This window comes from Eimeria necatrix, genomic scaffold (assembly GCF_000499385.1).
Source record: "Eimeria necatrix Houghton genomic scaffold, Enh_scaff412, whole genome shotgun sequence".
In the NCBI taxonomy this organism is placed as follows: domain Eukaryota; phylum Apicomplexa; class Conoidasida; order Eucoccidiorida; family Eimeriidae; genus Eimeria; species Eimeria necatrix.
This window is the reverse complement of record NW_013654312.1, coordinates 1-20,000: the sequence shown is the minus strand read 5'-3', so window position 1 is coordinate 20,000 and position 20,000 is coordinate 1. Positions and strand designations below refer to the sequence as shown.

Below are 20,000 nucleotides of genomic sequence, written 5' to 3'. Positions count from 1 at the left end.
TCCTTTTGGCTTCTTTTTTCCACTTTTTCCCGCAGTTTTTCGACACTTTTCGCGTTTTTTTCGGCGTTTTTTGTCCTCTTTTTCGTCTTTCTTTTGCCTCTTTTTGAACTCTTTTGGCGCTTCTTTTGGCCTTTTTTTGGCCTCTTTTTGAGCCCTTTTTGAACTCTTTTGGAGCTCCTTTTGGCATCTTTTTGAGCTCTTTTAGTGCTCCTTTTGGCGTTTTTTCGAATTCTTCTAGTGCCTCTTTTGGCCTCTTTTTGAGCTGTTTTAGTGCTTCTTTTGGCTTCTTTTTGAGCTTGATTTTGCCTTCTTTGGCGCTTCTTTTGGCCCTCTTTTGATTTCCTTTTCGTCTTTTTTTTTACTTTTTTTTGTTTTTTTTTCCCCTTTTGAAGCTGCTTTTTAGTTCCTTTAAAGCTCCTTTTTAGTTCCCTTTATGACTCTTTTTAAGTTCCTTTTTGCCTCTTTTTAAGCTCCCTGTTAGTGTCTTTTAAGCTCCTTTTAAGTTCATTTTATGTTCCTTTTAAGTTCATTTTATGTTCCTTTTAAGCTCCTTTTGAGTTCATCTTGTTTTCCTTTTAAGTTCATTTTGAGTTCCTCTTTGCTTCCTTTTAAGTTCATTTTATGTTCCTTTTAAGTTCATTTTAAGTTCCTTTTTGCTTCCTTTTAAGTTCATTTTATATTCCTTTTAAGTTCATTTTTAGTTCCTTTTTGCTTCCTTTTGAGTTCCTTTTGAATTCTTTTTTTTTCCTTTTAAGAATCTTTCAAGTTCCTTTTTAAGTTCTTTTGAAACTCCTTTTAAGTTTTCATTTTTTCTTTTTTTATCTCCTTTGAAACTTCTTTTGAGCTTTTTTTTGCCTCTTTTGGCTTCTTGTTTGCTTCGTTTGTCGAGGGGTCATGCTGCTACTGTGCTGCTGCTGTGCTGCTGCTGCTGTTGCGGTGCTGCTGCTGCTGCTGCTGCTGCTGTTTCGCTGCTGCAGGCCGTGCGGCTCTCCTGGACAGGTGACACAGCAGCGCCGGCAGCAACTGCAGCACCAGCTGCAGCAGCTGCTGTTTCTGCTGCTGGCCGTGCTGCTGCTGCTGCTGCACCGCCGACCACGGGGGAATCCAGCAGCAGCAGCAGCAGCAACGGCAAAATGGACTATTGGGCGCAGCAGCAGCAGCAGCAAGGAACCCCCTTTGGGCTCCCAGTGGCCACGTCGTCTCACCCAGATATGCTTTTCTTTGACGACCCGCCGCAGCCAGGTATACCCGCTGCTGCTGCTGCTGCTGCTGCTGCTGTTGCTGCTGTTGCTGCTGCTGCTGTTGCTGCTGCTGCGGTTGTTGCTGCTGTTGTTGTTGCTGCCATCTTCGTTGCTGCTTCTGTTGTTGTTGTTACTGCTGCGGCTGCTGCGTATTGCTGTCAGCTGCTGTTGCTAATGCTGCTGCGCTGCTTCCTGCTTTGCTGCTGCGCTGCTACCTGTTTGCTGCTGCGCTGCAGCTGCTGCGGCTGCTGCGTATTGCTGGTAGCTGCTGTTGCTAATGCTGCTGCGCTGCTGCCTGCTTTGCTGCTGCGCTGCTTCCTGTTTGCTGCTGCGCTGCAGCTGCAGCGCCTGCCAGCGCAAAGAAGCAGCACGAGGGCATAGACCTCATGCTGTAGCTGAGCCCCAAACCCCAGCGGCTGCAGCGAAGCTGCTAAACCCTAAACCCTAGCAGCAAAACCCTAAACCCTAGCTGCCCAGCCAGGGCTGGCTAAGCCCGTGAAGCCGCTGCAGCAAGAGGCAGCAGCAGCTGCCGGCGCCAAGCTGCAGCAGCTAACCGTAAACCCTAGCGGCTTCAAACCCCAAACCCTAGCGGCTTCAAACCCTAAACCCTAGCTGCCTGAAACCCTAAACCCTAGCTGCTGCTGAGCCCTCGCAGCCCGAGTGGGGCCGCCTGCTGCCGCGGCGCAGAAACGAATGAAGTTGGGTCGGTGACTTCAGTGCAGCCCGCAGCTCAGCTGCAGCTGCTGCTGCAGCAGCTGCTGCTGCAGCAGCTGCAGCTACTACTGCAGCAGCTGCAGCAGCTGCGGCTGGGCTACGCGCGCACACCTTGGTGCGGGATTAAAACAGACGAATTGGGGTGTACGTACACCCCAGCCCCCGCCTCTGTCAGTCAAACATGAATTTGGTTCGAATAAACTTCGTCTGCTGCACAGTTTAGGGTACCTGGGGGGCCCCCTCCAGGGGCCCCAGGGGCCCCGGGGGCCCCCTGCGCGCTGGGGGCCCCCCAGGTGTCCCCGGGGGCCCCCGGGGGGCCCCCCCTAGGGTCTAGAGAGTGCATGCGCGGGCAGGGGGGCCCCCGCAGACCCCTGAAGGGCACTTTGGGGGGTTTGAGCTGCGGCATGAGGGGCTGTAGGTACACCAGAAGCAGCGGGGCGCAGCAGCAGCTAGCCACAACTGCAGCAGCAACGACGATCATATTAGCTAAACAGAAAACCCTAAATGCGTCACTCTTGGCGAAAAAGAGCAAACAAGTCCCTGCAGAAGAAACCACTCGCACACACCACGCCGGCCTGAGCTGCGGTGTACGTACACCGCGCTCCCGCGCCCCCCTGTGCTGCTCACAACCAGGTGTACGTACACCTCAGCGCGTGTGGGGCGCAGCTAGCTGCAGCAGCAAAGGGGCCGTTCAACTTTGTCTGCAGTGCTGCTGGCGGCCCCCAGGCTGCAGCTAGCTGCAGCTAGCTGCAGCTAGCTGCAGCTAGCTGTGTGTGGGGTGTAGGTACACCCCCGTGGGGTGTACATGCAGCTGTGTGGGGTGTATGTGCAGCTCTGTGGGGCGCAAAGCTGCCGCTGAATGGGGTGTATGCGCACCTCTGTGGGGTGTCTAGCAGCAGCAGTGTGGGGTGAGTGTGGGGTGTCTAGCAGCAGCAGCGTGGGGCATTTAGCTGCAGCAGCGTGGGGCATTTAGCTGCAGCAGCGTGGGGCATTTAGCTGCAGCAGCGTTGGGCATTTAGCTGCAGCAGCGTGGGGCATTTAGCTGCAGCAGCGTGGGGCATTTAGCTGCAGCAGCGTGGGGCATTTAGCTGCAGCAGCGTGGGGCGTTTGGCTGCAGCAGCGTGGGGCATTTAGCTGCAGCAGCGTGGGGCGTTTGGCTGCAGCAGTGTGGGGTGTTTGGCTGCTGCTGCTGGGGTGTACGTACACCCGAGAGCCCGCAGCAGCGCTCACCTAGCAGTGTCGAGACAGCCGAAGTGCAAATGGCTGGAGCTGCTTCTCGAGAAGCCAAAAAGGCCAAAAGAGGCCCCTGATGTTTTTGGCGGTGAAGTCCGGCCAGCAGCACTTCCACAGTTGCTGCTGTGGGGCTGCTGCGCACGACGCAGCAGTCGGCGGGCTCGCCGCAGCTCGCGCACGCCTCGTGCTGCAGCTGCTGCTGCTGCTGCTGCTGCTGCTGCTGCTGCTGCCAGCGCGCGGACGCAGGCGCCGCAGCCAAAGACACGGGAACTCCCGAGTGCCGCGGAGAAACCCCGAGGCCTCTTGCTGCTCTGTAGATCTCAGTTCCTGTGCTCAGTGGAGACGCCAGCTCCTGCTGCTGCTGCTGCTGCTGCAGCTGCTGCTGCTGCTGCTGGTGCTGCTGCATCAGCGAGGACAGCAGCGAGAGCGAGGGCAGCGGCGCAGAGGCAAACAGCGGCGCCGCCCGCAGGTGTACATACACCACAAGAGTTGTGTACTCCACCGTCAAGGCGCCGCTCGCAAACAGAGCCTACGCCGCACGCAGTGTACGTACACCTCAGCGCCTCACGGCCCCACCAGCTAGCTGCGAAGTGGCTAGCTGGCTAGCTGGCTGCCTCGCTGGCTAGCTGTGGCTGGATAGCTCGGCGCTAGCTGGCTATCTTGCTCGCTGGCGGCTTCCTGGCTAGCTGGCTAGCTGGCTAGCTGGTAGCTAGCTGGTGAGCTGGGGGACGGTCAGGCGCCAGCTGGTGGGCATCTGCCGGGTCAGCTAGCTAGCTGGTCAGCAGCTAGCTAGCTAGCTAGCTAGCTAGCTAGCCAGTTAGCTAGCTGGGCCAGTGGCTAGCTTCTTGCCCCGCGACAGCCCGCTCGCCACTGGTGGGCAGCAGCTCGCCAGCTAGCTAGCCACAGCTAGCCAGCCACAGCTAGCCAGCCCCAGCTAGCCAGCCAGAGCTAGCCAGCCACAGCCTGCCAGGCACAGCTAGCCAGCCACGGCTAGCTAGCCACGGCCAGCTAGCCACAGCGAGCTAACCGGTGCTAGTCAGCAAGAACTAGCTAGCCACAGCTAGCTAGCTAGCCACAGCTAGCTAGCTAGCCACAGCTAGCTGTGGAGTGAGGAGAAGCTGGGTCAGCTGCTTACCATGAGGGTGACGACGTCGAAAGGAATGCTGCAGAGGCTCAAGAGGCCGCCCACGAAAAGGGCCTGCAGCAGCAGCAGCGCAGCAACAACTGCAGCACCAACGGGAGACAAAAGGAAAGACAGCAGCAGGAAAAGACTGGCAGCAACCAGCAGCACTTGCGAATACACCGCAGGCAGGATCCAGCTGTCTCTGCAGCAGCCGCAACACCCCACAAATCCGCAAGAGCCCAGGTGTACAGACACCGCAGCTCCACGCAACCAAAAAACAAGCAGCTGCCTCTCCCTGCTGCTGCTGCTGCTGCAAGTGAACGCGCTCATCTGTGGATATCAAAAATAGATATTTAAACGGTAAATTGTACTTTAAATTGTTTATTTAAATTATAATTTATTTTAATTGTAATTTGAAAACTTAATCGCCACCTGCCTGTACACATCCTCCATCCACGCCGCGTGTAGATACACCCCACCCCCTGGGAAGTGCTTTTGCTCCAGCGCCCGCAGCTGCTGCAGCACGACGTCGTTGCTGCGCCTGCTGCTGCTGCTGCTGCTGCTGCTGCTTCGTCTGCTGCTGCTGTTCAAGGGGTCCACCCGCAAGAACATAGTTATGCGGGAGGTCAAAATGCGGCGGCCATCTCCAGAGAACTGCAGAAGCACGCAGAAGCGGCGCAGCTGTCTTACCCCAAACCCTAAACCCTAAACCCTAAACCCTACGCTTGAGCTCTAAACCCCTGTCTTTCTCGGTTGCAGCAGAGGCTCCCGCAGGGACGCCCTCATGTCAGTGCACGCAGCAGCAGGTGTACATACACCCCGCAGCAGCGGGGCAGCTCTCTGTGGCTGCAAGCCTTTAAGACATGTGGGGTTTGCGCAGCAGCAGATGTACAGCCAGCTGCTGCTGCGGACACCCCACAGCAGCAAACGAGCAGCTGCCTGTGGCTGCGGGTGTGGGGAGCAGCAGGTGTACATACACCCCGGAGGACAGCAGCAGCTTCTTGCCTTAATGAAAGAACTGTCGTAAAGAGTGGGGGTGACATTGTGCAGCCAGGGGGCCTTTTGCTGCGCCTCTGCTGCAGTGTCGCCCTGCTGCAGGCTGCTGCTGCTGCAGAGGGTCTCGTGGCCGTCGCTGCACCACCGCCGCAGCTGCAGCGCGAAAGCCTCAGCAGACTGCCACGGGAAAGGCCGAGCAGCAGCAGAAGGGCAAGCTGCTGCAGGCGGCGCCAGCAGCGGCCCAGCTGTACGTACACCCAACCGCCCCACACCTCCAGCCCCCTTGGCCCCCCAAGCAGCAGCAGCAGCAGCAGCAGCAGCAGCAGAGGCAGCGGCAGCGGCAGCAGCAAGACAAACAGACACGCGCTCACGCAGCAGACACGCCAGTTGGACGACAGCGCAGCGCAGCCCCAGCAGCAGCAGCAGCAGCAGCAGCCGTAGACGCAGCAGCCGCAGCACCGGCAAGGCCAATCCACGTATAGCATATACACTTACTCCATATATCTATATATATATCTATATATATATATATATTAATATATATTTATGTATATATATATATATAAAGCAAACATATATATATATATATATATATATATATATATATATATATATATATATATATATAAAGTATATATATTCTGAAAAGAGAGCCAATGCAGCCCAGCAGCAGCAGACACAAAACCACTGCAGCAAAATGCAGCCCCCAGTGGCGCTTCAGCGCTCGCAGGGCTGCAGCATCAGCAGACCCACGGAAACTGCTGCTGCAGCTGCAGCAGCTGCTGCAGCTGCTGCAGCTGCTGCAGCTGCTGCAGACACAAAAGCTGCTTCTCACTTGTTGCAGTTCCGTTCGTGTGCAGCTCGATGTCCGACACCCAAGAGAGCAATGGCCCCTGAGCAAAGCAGTCACAGCAGCAGCAGCAGCAGCAGCAGCAGCAGCAGCAGCAGCAAATGAGTTGGCACCAGGAGCAGAAGCAGCAGCAAAGGCGCCTTCAGCAACAATGGCAGCAGCAGCAGCAGCAACAGAGGCCCCTCCAGCACCACCAGCAGCAGCAGCACCAGCAATTGCACGAGCAGCAACAACCACAGCAGCAACAAAGGCAAGTTTGACACCAGCAGCAACGGCAACAGCAGCAGCAAACTCATCAGCGCCGCATGGCATTTTCAGGCCAGCCGCAGCACTCCGTGCTATCGGAGCTGTTTGCGCCCTCAGCAGCAGCTGCTGCTGCTGCAGCTGCTGCTGCAGTTGCTGCTAGCCCTACAACCCCGCTGCAGCGACTGCTGCAGCCGCTGCGGCTGCTGTAGCTGCTGCTGCGGCTGCCGCAGCTGCTGCTGCTGCAGCAGCTTCTGCTGCAGCAAGGCAGTGCTCACCGTTGCCTCCGGAAGCCTCATAATGTCGTCTACTAAATGGTTGACTCTGTCCCGAGTTGCTGCTTCGTTCAGGTGTACAGACACCTCAGGCCGCAGCACCAGGTGCAGCGGCAGAGGTGCTGCTCCCCCCCAAGATTGCTGCTGCTGCACTGCCCCAATGAAGCCCCGCAGCAAAGAGGCGGGCGGCAGGTAGCGCAGCAGATCGAACTCCGGCTGCAGCAGCACCAGCTCGCTGTAGCTCTTCACAGACAGCACGCACAGGATCCCCAGCAGCAGCAGCCTGCAGCAGCAGCAGCAGCAGCAGCAGCGCCACACACAGCACCTCCTGAAAGCCCGCTGCAGCTGCGCAGAGCCAAACTGCGTCGACTGCGAAGCAGTGAAAACAGCTGGAGAAGACTGAGCAGCAGCAGCAGCAGCTGCTGCTGCTGCTGCAACAGCAGCTGCAACAGCAGCAACTGCAACAACTGCAGCGTCAGCAGCACGCTTCGACAGCCAAAGAAACAGCACTGCCGGTGACAGCACACCGAGTAACGAAATGACACAACAGCTGCAGCAAATGAAGCAGCAGCAGCGACAGCAGCAGCAGCAGCAAGAGCAGCAGCAGCAGCAAGCGCAGCAGCAGCAAACCTGTAAGTCTTGTGGCAGAGCAATCGACCCCAAAAGGACTGCCGCATTTCGGTTAGGGAGCGACGGAGCTGCTGAGACACCCGAATTGCTGCACACCTCATTGCGCACAGCTGGCTCTGCCTCCTTGCTGCTGCTGCTGCTGCTGCTGCTGCTGCCCCTGTTGCTGCTTCTGCAGCGAAGGAAGAAGCTGCAGCGCCAACCGAAGAAACAGGGGAAGCCCATGCTGCTGCCATAGTGCTGCTGCTGCTGCTCGTGGGGCTGCTGCTGCCCCGCAGAGCCAAATCGGAGTTATGCGCTGGACCTGACCAGACGAGCATTTCGCCTTCGAAATGCTGCTGCTGCTGCTGCTGCTGCTGCTGCTGCTGCTTCTGCCGCGGCTGCTGCTCGAGCTGCAGCTCCACGCAGTCCTCCTGCCGCAGCACATCCTCTCCGGGAGCAAAATTAATTGAGCCATTCAGCTGCAGCTCCTGCTGCTGCTGCTGTCCTGATTCGCTGCTGCTGCCGAACGTAGGGCTGGACTCAGCTGCAGGGAAATCGTCCGAGGCCACACCATCTCCAGCAGCAGCAGCAGCAGCAGCTGCTGCTGCTGCTGCTGCATATGGGCCTCGCGAATGGCCCTCTGCATTCGTCTCCGGGTGTTGGAGCTGTCGCTGCTGCAGGTGCAGCTGCTGCTGCTGCTGCAGCAGCTGCTGCAGCTCCTCCGCCTTCGTGGGTTTCGCGTCCATTTGGTCTTTGCCGGCAGCAGCAGCAGCACCACTATTCAGTGCTGCTGGTGACGGCAGAGCTGCAGCAGCAGCAGCAGCACTGCCGCTGCTGCGCTGCAGAGGCGAGCGGGGGGGCACCACCGGCAGCAAATGGGGACTGTAAATGACTAAAAGAAAAGGACAAAAGAAACAAATATAAAAGAAAAGAAGAAAAAGAAGACAACAAGCAGCAGAATGGCAATAAGAGGAAACAGCAGGAATGTCGAAAGTGCCCATTGCCACGAGGCAGCAAACCCCAGCAGCAGTTGTCACGCTGCTGCTGCAGATGCAGCCCGCGAGGGTTTCTTCGAGCTGCTGCTGCTGCCGCTCCGCCTCATCCACCAGACTCCAAGTTTGCTGCACCTCCCAGCCAGCTTCGCTCACGCTGCTGCTGCTGGTCCTGCTGCTCTCGCTGCCGCCGCTGCTGCTGCTGCGTCGGCTGCTGCTGCCCAGCAGCAGCGCCGGCTCGTCCACGCCTCTGCTGCTGCGGCTCTGCAGCGACTCGCGCAGCAGCCTGCCCGTACGGTGTGGCCGCAGCTTCTGCTGCTGCTGCTGCTGCTGCTGCTGCTGCGCTGCAGAGACGCGCTTCAGCCCCGCTGCCAAGCAGCGCAGCGTGTGCGCAGCCTGGTGCACTGCGAGCCCCAGCAGCAAGTGCAGCACGAGCAGCAGCAGCGGGGTCACTGCTACCCGCAGCAGCAAGTGACACAGCAGCAGCCCGCCAGCAGCAGCAAATGCAGCAAGACACACCACCGCCCCCAGCAGCAGCGCCTTCTGGCGCAGCTGGAAGGCAGGCGAAGGCGGGGCCGCCAGGTGTACAGACACCGCAAAGTACAGCAGCAGCAGCGGCAGAGTCAGCAGCAGCAAATGAACTTCTCCGTTGACAAGCGAGAAGGCCTCGTCTGCTTCGAGGGACTCGTTGTGGACCCACACGTCCCAGTCCGTTGCTGCTGCTGCCGGTGCAGCAGCAGCAGCAGCAGGCCCGGCAGCAGCAGCAGCAGCCGCAGCAGCAGCAGAAGGCCCAGCAACCGCCGCGGGGATCCGTGCCTCCGAGCCACCTGGAACCGCCGGACCTTCCGGTTCCGGCGAGCGCTGCTGCTGCTGCAGGAGCCCCTGCTGCTGCTGCTGCTGCAGGAGCCCCTGCTGCTGCTGCTGCTGCTGCTGCAACCTGCGCCTCTGCTGCTGCTGCTTGAATCGGCGAATGAAAGCTGCTACTTCCCTCTCCCAGCCACGCCGTGTCTGCTGCGGCAGCCGCCGGGTGTCCACCTCATAGGCAAACAGCAGCGCGTCGGCGCGGGCAATGCGGAAATCCATGACTGAGCTCGCGCCCCCGCTGCTGCTGCTGCTGCTGCTGCTGCTGCTGCTGCTGCTGTTGTTGCTGCTGCTGCTGCTGCTGCTGGGGAGGGCCTCCACGGGCGCAGGGGGCGACAAGCGCAGAGACAGCGGCGAGTAAAATGAAGTTGGCAAATTGGCAGCAGCAAGGTGCAGCAGAGTCACGCCGCCAGTGCTCAGGCCTGAGGGCCGAAGACACACAATTGCTGCTGCTGCTGCTGCTGCTGCTGCTGCCACGCCTACAGACATATATTTGTTAGAAATTATCATTTATTTTTTCCTTCAATTCAAACTTCTCAACAATAAATAAAGTGCGTATTATATCGCCTGCTGTTTATCTTTCCTTCTTTTCCATGTCTCTACCAATTTTTTCCCCTCTTGGGCATTTCGTGTCCCACTTCCGGCCCCCTAAACCCTAAATCCTAAACCCTAAACCCTAAACCCTAAACCCTAAACCCTAAACCCTCCAGGAACGGACCTTCCAGCGCGTCAACAAAGTCATCTCGAGTGTCTATGGGGCCCAGGGCGGCCTCGTAAATGCCGAAGAGCCCCATGCCCACGCACACCTCTCCTGCGCTCAAACCCTAAAGCTTAAAGCCTAAACCCTAAACCCTAAACCCTAAACCTTAAACCCTAAGCCCCAAACCCCAAACCCTTAGCCCCAAACCCCCAGCCTTACGCCGTGAAGCCTGAACCCGTAACCCTCAACCCTGTGCCCTGAACCCTAAACCATGAACTCTAAACCCCAAACCCTGAACCCCAAACCCTAAACCCTAAAACCTAAACCCTAAACCCTAGGGCCCCGACAGCGAGCCCTCGCAGCAGCAGCAACGGCGGCAGGGGGAAGCAGCAAAGGGAGCGAATGACGGGCTGCTGCTTGGGTCACTTTGTGGATCTTGACGCACAGAATCGATTCAAATGAGAATTAATTACTTTAATTTAATTAATTTAATTTATTTAATTTATTTGATTTAATTAATTTAATTAATTTAATTAATTTAAATAATTAAATTCATTCAATTTGCTTCAAGCACCCAACGAAAAGTCCGTGTCCATGAACTTGCAAACATCCCGCCACTTCGCCGCGCGGTAAGCCACGGCCTCGACGGCCTTCGTCAGCCGCCACACTTCCTCCAGCGTTTGCTGCTGCAGCAGGCCCTCATCTGCTGCTGCTGCTGCTGCTGCTGCTGCAGGTGCTGCTGCAGGTGCTGCTGCTGCTGCTGCAGGTGCTGCTGCTGCTGCTGCAGGTGCTGCTGCTGCTGCTGCAGGTGGTGCTGCTGCTGCTGCGGCGGCCGCCGCAGGTGCTGCGGTTGCTGCTGCAGGTACTGCTGCCGCTGTTGCTGCAAGTGCTGCTGCTGCTGCTGCTGCAGGCGCCACTGCTGCAGGTGCCGCTGCTGCTGCTGGCGCCCCCGCTGCTGCTGCTGCTGCTGCTGCTGCTGCTGCTGGGCGTCGGACCACCAGCAGCGAAGTGATCTGGCGCTCCCTTCCAAAGTGCTGCTCCAGAGCTTCTGTCCGCTGCCGCAAAGGGGACTGAGTTGGCAGCAGCAGGGGGGCCCCCGACAGCAGCGGCAGCTGCAGCAGCAAGTAGGGGCCCCCCCCCTCTTCTGCTTCCGCGTGGGCCTGCAGCCCCGCAGCTCGCCCATGCAAATACCCATCCCCGCTGCTGCTGCTGCTGCTGCTGCTGCTGCTGCTGCTGCTGTGCGCGTGGGGCGCTGGGCCGCGGCCCGCAGAGGGGCCCATAAAGGGGGGCCCCTGGGGCCCCGAGGCAAGAGGGAGGTCTGCAGCAAAAGTGAGGTAAAGGCTCAGCAGCAGCAGCAGCAGCAGCAAGCAGCCGAGCCAGCTGGAGGCCCTGAGAAAGGCCTGGGGAGCAGCAGACATGCGCTTTGCGCAGCGCGAGCTGAGGCGCCGCAGCAAAGACAAAGCAGCAGCAGAAGGCTGCGACAAAGAGCCCCACGGTGTACGTACACTGCACGCCGAGCAGCAAGCAGCAGACACACGAGACGCAGCAGCAGCAGCACGGCCCAAAGCCCTGCAGCAGCTGCACCACTGCAGCCGCCGGCCCCCCGCCCCTGCCCCGCGGCCTTCCTGCTGCGGCAGCAGCAGCCTCCCCCGTGCTGCATCATTTTCAGCAGCAGCAGCTGCTGCTGCTGCTGCTGCTGCTGGAGAGCGTGCCTCCACGGGGCTGCCGCGAGCCCCCAGTCGAGCCGGGGAGCGAACGCTCCACGGGCCGCGGGGGCTTAAGTCTGCTGCTGCTGCTGCTGCTGCTGCTGCTGCTTCTGCTGCTAGTTGCGGCTGCTCTGCTTCTGTGCACAGGGGCTGGGCCGCCTCAGCCCTGAGGGAGGCCTGGAGGCCCCCAACGGGGCCCAAAGAGGGGCCCCCTGGGAAAGGCATGGGGCCTCAAGTGTGCTGCAGCAAAGAAAAGGCAAAAGGGTTTGCATGCAGGGGCTGGGGGCCCCGGACATTTCCCCCTTGGCTCTGTCGCTGAGGCGAAGTGAGACTTGGGGGAGCTCTTGCTGCTGCTGGCCCGGGAAAAGAAGCTTTGGTGCCGTGTGGGGCCTCCAAAAAGGGTTTAGGCGCAGGAAGGAGTGTCAAGGGTTTAGGGTTTAGGGTTTGTGGCGAGGGTTTGGGGTCTGCGGAAACTCTCCCGCCGCGGCTGGCGGCGAGCGAGCCGTGTGTACGCCCCAGCAGCAAGCCCGCCGCAGCAGCTTCTTCGCAAATGACACAAATACCCTTTTTTAATTCTTCTAAAAGACAAAACAAACACACGAAGCTGCTGCGACAAACGGGGCCCCCCGCGTCTCGCTGCGCCTGTGGGGCCCTGGCGACCATCGGACAGCCAGCTGCGACTCTGCTGCGGCTCAGCAGCAGCAGCAGCAGCACGCCACGAATTTCCTAATTTTTATCCTTTTTAATTGACTTTTTAATTTTTTATGGCTTTATAAAGGCTGTCTCATGTGGTTAAGTGCTTGCCAAGTCTAGGAAAACGGGGGCTTTCAAGCCTCTCGCCCTGCAGACGTGCAGGGGTGTCTCGGGTGTAACTGCTGCTGCCTCCAGTGACAACATATTCTTTGTTATTATTCTTCTTTTTATCTTTTTCTTTCATTTCCACTCTAGTTTGTATCATTTCCTCTCACTCCAGGCCCTCCACACTTGCTGTAGTCGAGCCGTGCGCGTCTCTTAGCGTACAGACACCGAGTTCAAGCAGCCCTGTTCCTCTGCTGCTGCTCAGTTGTTGTGCTGCTGCTGCTCTGCTGCTGCTCTGCTGCTTCTCTGCTGCAGCCAGCTGCTCCTCTGCTGCAGCCCAGCCGCTGCTCTGCTGCAGCCCAGCCGCTGCTCTGCTGCTAAGAGCTGCTTTGCATAATAGGTACTTCTTTAATATGTCTCGATTAAGAGCATTAGGAGGCCTTGTGGGTCCACAGAGCCGTCTTTACTTTAGAGAGAAATATGCCTAAGTCCCCCATTTGGTGAATTTCAAAAGACTCCACTGGAGCAGAGCCAGTTAGCTGTAGTGCATGTAGAGCCAAGGCCACAGCTAGAGTCCCAAAGCAAGAAATCCCAAAAGAAGAAGATCTTGAGAAGGTCTATTCAGTCCGAGGCTGCTGCTGCCTTGTTGGAAGGCGCTGCTGCTTAGGCTAGCAGAAGCAGAGTTGAGACAAAGCCACAAAGAGACTCAGTAGCTCTGCCTCTTTCTGAGCATTTATGGCAACTGAGTGCGCAGCAAAGATCATTAAAGTGCTTTTTGTGCAGCCTTTGACTTCTAGGCATCCCCTCGCTGAAGGAAAGAAGGAAGCTTTCAGTGCTCTGTTCGTGGGGCCAGTGAAAAGCAAAGAACACTGTTTCATATTTTCGCTTTTTTTAGACAGTAATTGCTAAACATCGGTCTATTATTGCCTTTCGGGCCTTCTAAGTTTTTTCCTCAATGCACTATTAGCGCCTCTTGTACGGCGGCGCTAGTAGCTTCCTAGCCTCTCTAAGGTTAAGACACTGTTTCCGGGGCATTTGTTGACACAGTAGAGTACTATATACTCCTGGTATATCATTGCTTTTATTCTTGAATAGTTATAACTGTGTTAGCCCATATAGCTAACTGGCCAGCAAGGCTTCTGGCCGTATAACCCATATTCCGTTGTACTGGAGCAGCAAGAATGGCCAAATGCGGCCCGAAACAGCCCTAAATTTACTGGCTTTTAAAAAGAGTATATTCTTTTCCTTTTAGGCTTGAGCTCATAAGCTTGATGCTTCCTAGTTTTCTGCGTTTCCCTAAGTGCCCGCGACCGGCGAAGCTTTTCCGTGCGAAAATTGCTGCAGCATTCCTCACTGGCAAATTGGACAGACCTCCAGTATTTAATCGAGTTTAAAGACGACTTTTGGGAAAACAGGGTGACTAAATTATTTTTCACATCGCTGTCAGTTGCTGTTGACAGAGGAACTCCTTGAGGCACTTATTGCACCGAAAAGATTCCCGCGCTGAATAAAATTGGTGATAAATATCCCGGGTCCGAAGATCTGTTTTCTTTGTGTATAATCTTCATTCATTTTAGTATTTATATTGCGTATGGGTCAAGCGCTGCTGCTCTGCGGACGCCGTATAAAGGACCAGGTGGGGGTCCTTGCTTTTAAGCCTTTCAGCCACGACCTTCGGGCCCATGTAGAAAGCCGCTACGATATATGCATATTATTTCCCTTCTTGCAGTATATATATATATAGCCCTGAGAACAGCTCCTAAGGAGGCGTGAGTAGAAAAGCGTTGAAAGCCTACAGTTAATAGCTTCCAGCTTGCACCTCGCTATCGTGGCTCTTAAGGGCCGAAATAATCACTGTTAGGAGACATTACGTAGGCCAAAACTGCTCTAATGGTGTTATACTGGGATAGTGGCGAGTGTATCCCTGAACAAGAAAATGGTGGAGCGGCGCTCATGCAGTGGGATGAGCCCATCTAACTTGTGAGTGCCTCTCCCGTTTTTCCGTCACGCGTCAAGTGCACTGTACTTCATGACGTTCTTAAAACGGGAATAGAGCGGAAGCCCAGTGGCAGCCGGCCTGGCGGCTGGCCCACATCTCCGTAGCGGCGTGCCAAGCTCTGCATGCGGCAATGAAAAAGCGTCAAGAGCAGCGATTGGGCGTGACTACAACACGGGATGTTTACCCGAAGAGACTTTTGGGAAAAAGGAGTTGTGGCATCTAGCGAACTTGTCCGTTACAGGCGCCAACTCTGTCGAAGTAGGCTTGGCGCTGTGGGGCGAATGATAGCCTGTAGGCATATCTGATCAATTAGACCTTCAGTGCAAATTCATTCATCATCACGGGGCTCTGCTGGCTAGTGTGTAGCCTTTGTTGCCAGTCTGTATAAAGAGAGTGCTCTAAAACGTATCGCAGGCAACAAAACTGACTCAGGCCAGCTGGTAGAGCTCACACGCCAATGGGTCAGTACGTGAAATACGCCCAGGCAGCCACCGGCTTGCCTCAGATGGTTCCTCTGTGGCTCGAGAGTTCGAAGAGTAAAATCTGGAGCGGCCTCTGTGATTTGTGTCGTAGCAGAAGGACACTCTAAGAACAATGCACTGAGTGCTAAGCTAGACGGCGTGCTTGTTTCAGGTGGTCAGCTAGCCGAGAATATCATCAGGGATTTATGCAGGAGCCCGCTGCTACGTGCAGGACCATAGTGTTAATCAGGAATTGCATTGAGAGGTTGTGGAGCAGTACAGATTAAACCGCAAATAAAATTGCCTCAGATAACCAAAATTGGTTTTTGCAACAGACCAGCTTTACGGTTATTTGCATTCAGGCCAGGTGTTGGGACTGACAGCATCATTGATTCTGCTGCGAGTTATACGTACACCAAAAGAGGCAGCGAAGAAATATTTCTTGAGCCAAGAGCTGGGCACGAACTGTGCATCACCTTATTTATTGCACAGTTTAATGCCTTTACTTCATCTCTTTTATTGCACACTTCGATGTCTTTGCTGGTGAGAAAGAATAATGCGCTTGTGTTGCCAACGAGCAATAATATTCAAAAGCTGAGCAGAGCAGCGCTGGCTACACCCGCTTGGCGGCCCCCGTAGACACTCCAGCAGCGGACTCGCATGCGAGCCTCATTGGGAGGTCCCCGCTGCAGCAGGAACTCTGCAAGCATTCTTTTCGTTTTGCTTTTGCAATTTCAGTGGTGAAGCTTTGAAGTGGCCTCAACATAAAGAAGTTCCATCTGTTGGCCAGGCCCTGCGAATCGCCGCAAGCCAAGCTACACAACTGCTTAGTACAAGAAGCAATGCGTTCAAAGCGTAAATTTCAAATGGCTCCTAGGGTTAGAAGTACTTGTACTAATTCAATCGCTTTCGCTGAAACTGCTGTCCTGTGTGCGCGGGAGAGCCAAGCAACAGATGTGGATAGGCACAAAGAAAGCCATCCTCTCAATCGCGTTTCGGATCTTAATGCTGGCCCATTTCAAGTCCTTGATGAAGAGCTCTAAAACAAAAGCCCTTCCTCTGCCTTATCCGTCGGAATGCTGGCTGTATTACTTTTCGGGCGCTTAACATTCGCCCTAGACTAGTTCGTTCCCAATATCTTAGACTGTTGCGTAACCCTATAAGCCCCACTTCCCAAAGAGGCCCTTGGTGCAGTGCTAGAGAGAACAGCTCCGGGCGAAAGCTTGTACGCAGAGTTGTGAATCCTTCTTGAAGAACGAGCCTGCCAAAGCTCGAAAAGGGATAAAAGCATTGCATGCTATATCTGAAAATGCCGTCGTGGCCTACATTATTATAGTGAGCGTCAGCTCAGTTGGCACGGCTAGAGAAAGGGAGGGAAAACCTCCAGAAGCATAGCGGAAAAGAACTGCTGAAACGCCACCAAAGGAATTGAGAAGGCAGAAGGACTACCGAGGCCCATCAACCCGGTATGCGAAGGTGGCTGCCAACATTGGCACTTTTGAGAAGTGGCGCCGAAAAATTCAAAAAATTCGCGTCTAGCTAAGCGTGCACTAAAGCAAGTAAACAAACTTTTACAGCCATGTTCAGAATTTACATCCTTTCGTACTGTGTGAATGCACTTACGCTAAAGCCTGATATTCACAGCAGAGCCTTAGTGCAATCGATTCTTTGCTCGACGACCCCTGCGTGTCTACGCTGTCATCAGTTGATATATATTTGCACTTTCGTCTTAGCGAAAATGGCGTAACACTTCAGAGAAATCCGCGAGCTACTGGGCTATATTAAATGAAACGCAGCTACACAAGTATAGGGATAGCTGCGTAGCAAAGCAGCTGCTCTCTAGCACGGCAAGCGCATCTTTCCTTGCAACGAAAATGCGTGAGCCACTGCATCTTCAAAAGCAATCCTGTCTTGCTGAATTGAGATAGTGTAAACAGTCTAGTGGGCAGCCCTCCTTTCCCACCCAGTAAGCTACGTGGCATCTGATTCCTGAACGAGCTAGTCAGCAAAGGGCAAGGTTCTTTGGGGCAACCAGTCCTTTGAGGAATGAGCGCAGCTTGTGGCTAGATCTGGCTTGATTGGAGTTTGCTCAGCTAGGCAAGGCCTTCATGTGTCTCACGACCTCGACGCCAATTTTCACTTCACAAAGGTCATCGGCCGTGGCAAGGCCAGCACAGATACCAGTTGAAATGCGCTTGTTCTTTCTACTAAAGCTTATGCTCAGCATTATCCTCCTCTGCTGCAATCCTAGGTCGCCAAGGATATTGGGTGGATAGAAAGGTGGTGAATGCAGCCGCTAGGAATCAGCACGTTTGCAGGGGAGAGCAACCAGTCCAATTAGTGTTCCTTCTCTTCTGCTAACCTGTGCAGATGTGCCTATCATGAATGGAAAAGGCTGAGCCCCCCAAAATGGCCATGCATGTTTTCTTTGTGCGAACTCTTCTCATGAAACCTTTTAGTACCACTGTTTGCAGGCGCACCAGCTGCACGAGCGAGGTACAATGGCAAAGCAAAACATTGTTAATTTTTTGTAAATTGAGACACCGATGAGAGCAAGTGTACCCTTCAAAAAGGGCCAAAGAATCACAGTGTAATACAAGCCTTGTGCCTGGGGAAAGCCACTATCTAAGAAAAGTCTCGCTGCCTGCAGTGCCTCTGCGTTTATGTCCATGAAAATGCCACATAGCACAATGGGCCTCATCGCAGAGGGCCAAGAGCGGGACAGCATTGCCCACACCACTTCAGAGGGGGCCTCGAGTGTTTCTTCTCAAAGGATTCCCCGTCAGTGCTCTAGAGTCTGTCTTATTTTACTTTTGCCCAACTCACAGGCTCCCTCGCCTGTATCGTATTCACCCGTAATTCAATGTTTTGGAAGGAAACAACTTATTTCTCGTGTCTGGCCCGCCGAACACGAGACTGAGGCTGGACTTCAAGCAAATCACCCGGCATTTATTCATTAAAGGAGACTCGCTGCACAAGCTGCTGCCAATTCCACTTGCAACTCTGAGACCTAACGGGGCACTATTAGCGGACTTGCTCCTGAAAGGCTACTGGGGGCTCATAGTGGCCCCTGCTGCTCGGCTGCGAAGACTTTTGCTGCAGGAAGACTCTCCCGCGACGCTGAAAGTCTAAACAGCGGGCACTTTCAGTGATTGAGGCCTAGAACTCTCTCTGCGTTAATGTCCAGAATGCGGCTAAGTCCGCGAGTTGTCTTTGCTGCAGGGCCCCGCCAAATGTCTTAGCCATTTTTTGCTGTGCCCCGCCGTGGCTGCATTGGCTGGGGGCCCCGGGCTCTGGTTTCGGGCCAAAGCCTTCGGGCTCGCCCGCAGGGTTGAAGACCCTATTAATTCTTTAGCTGGGCCCCAGCACTGCTTCGTAGAGCCTTTAAATAGAACCTAGAATGGCAAAAAATAGGAGAAGACGTGGAGAGTAAAGCAGTTGTTCCTTATCTTGCGTTCCCCCGAGTCCGCAGCGGCGGCGACTCAGGCACAAGACCCCGCAAGGAACTCGTAAGCAAAATTTCGCCCCTGGGCTCCACCTGTACGTACACCGCGGAGCCAAAAGAGCTGCTTTGAAGGTTTTCATGCAGTATTGGAGTGTCTATACACCCGGTGAGCACTGAAGGCTGCACGCCTGGGCGCGGCGCGGCTCTGCTGCTGCGTCTTTGCTGCGAGATTGGGCGTGCAGACAGCTCTGGTGCACCGTTTCTTTCCCTGTTTCCCTTTCCCGTATATTTAAATGTCCTTCATATAAACTGTTGCGGCGAAACGGAGTAAAACAAAGTTATTGTGCGGCGTTTGTTGGGAGAGACCAACCCGAGGCCAGCGATCAGGCTGGCACACAGCAGGGGTCCCGGGTGCTTGTCCTGGGGGGGCAGCAGGCCTTTCTTGGGCCTTTGGGGGCGTTTAATTCGATTTTTTGCGCTAAAGAAATGTTTAACATAAAATAAAAAGGAAATATGGCTAAATTAAGCGGTAATATGCGGTAGAAGGCCTGCCCCTGGGCTCCCCACACCGAACCATCTCAGTAAGGCAGCAGGGGGGGCCCCAGCCTCCCGGCGGTCCTTTGGGTGTTGAGCTCCTCCTTCTAAGGCTGGTCTCGTTGTCCTTTTTTCTGTTTTTTTCAGTTTCGTTGTTTCTTTTGTTTTCCCTGCCTTAATAATCCTGCTGCGGCTTCCGCTGTGGCCCCTCGGGCCGGCCAGGACTGAGCGGGGCTCGGGCAAGCACCCCCACCCCTCCTTCTGGTGTCCCGCGGCCGCGGCTCTGCACAGTCCCCCTTAATACATTTCTCGGGCTTCAAATTTCATGAATTCTTTCTTTATTGCTACGCAAAAGGCTGCCTAGAGCTGCGCGCGGGCCCAGCCAGCCGGGCGCTGCAGTAGCCCTGCCCCACCCCATGCAGCCCGGGGGGGCCCCTCGTGTCTGTCGCCCGGGGGCCCCCTTTTGCGTCTTCTCCCACAGTTTTCGCAGGTGTACAGACACCGCAGCTGCCAGCTCTGCAGCACAGTTCCGAGCGGCGGCGAAGCGGCCTTTCAGTGTCTGTTGATGCTGCTCCATTTGGCCTTGGGGCTTCAGCAGCAGCTTCTCCGGGTTTTCGGCTTTTGTCTTTTTCTGCAAAGGCCCGCTGCGGCGCTTTCACCGCAGCAGCTGCATGCGCTGCTGCAGCACGCGGCTGCAGCAGCAGCAGAAGCAGATGCCCCGAGGGTTTCCCGCAGCTCGGGGGCCGGGGGCCCCTCAGGCGGCGACAGCAGCAGCAGCTGCATCGCGCGAAGCAGCAGCAGCGACCGCGTCGGCAGTGAAGGATGGGGACTCTCTGCTTTCTCACCGTACAGAGGACTACTCTTTGCTGCAGCAGCTGCAGGAGGTGCTGCAGCGGTACACCTCCCTGCAGCAGCAGCAGCAGCAGCAGCAGCAGCAGCCGCAGCCGCAGCCTCCGCAGCCGCAGCATCCGCAGCCAGGTCTCCTGAGGAGCCTGTCAGTGGGTCCCTTCTTTTCGTCTCCTGAAGCAGCATCAGCAGCTTCCCCCGCGTTAGTGGCGGAGGCTGCAGAGGGAGCAGCAGCAGCAGCAGCAGCAGCAGCAGCAGCAGGAGGCGCGGGCGTGTCGCTGTCATGCGGCGACTGCGTGTCGCAGAGCAGCAGCAGCCACAGCAGCAGCAGCAGCCACAGCAGCAGCAGCCCCGCGCCGCCTTCGAGCGCCCGG

General features: G+C 55.8%; 2 protein-coding genes across 2 annotated transcripts; one reads left to right on the top strand and one right to left on the bottom strand.

Moving 5' to 3' along the window:
* Positions 1–2,464: 2,464 nt before the first annotated feature.
* On the bottom strand, positions 2,465–11,768 carry ENH_00051990 (Niemann-Pick type C1 disease protein/ patched like cholesterol transporter of the SecD family, 12 transmembrane domain, related, related; the record flags this gene model as incomplete). The annotated part of the gene is made up of 10 exons (XM_013581431.1): positions 2,465–2,535; positions 3,186–3,717; positions 4,324–4,386; positions 4,744–5,009; positions 5,289–5,673; positions 6,057–6,200; positions 6,679–6,958; positions 7,306–9,559; positions 9,856–9,948; positions 10,412–11,768. The coding sequence occupies 10 exons, from the start codon at positions 11,766–11,768 to the stop codon at positions 2,465–2,467; spliced, it is 5,445 nt and encodes a 1,814-aa protein (XP_013436885.1).
* Positions 11,769–19,493: 7,725 nt separating this feature from the next.
* ENH_00051980 (hypothetical protein, conserved) lies at positions 19,494–20,000 on the top strand (the record flags this gene model as incomplete). Its single annotated transcript, XM_013581430.1, has 1 exon — positions 19,494–20,000. A coding segment is annotated over one exon (507 nt), but the record flags the coding sequence as incomplete, so codon positions are not given.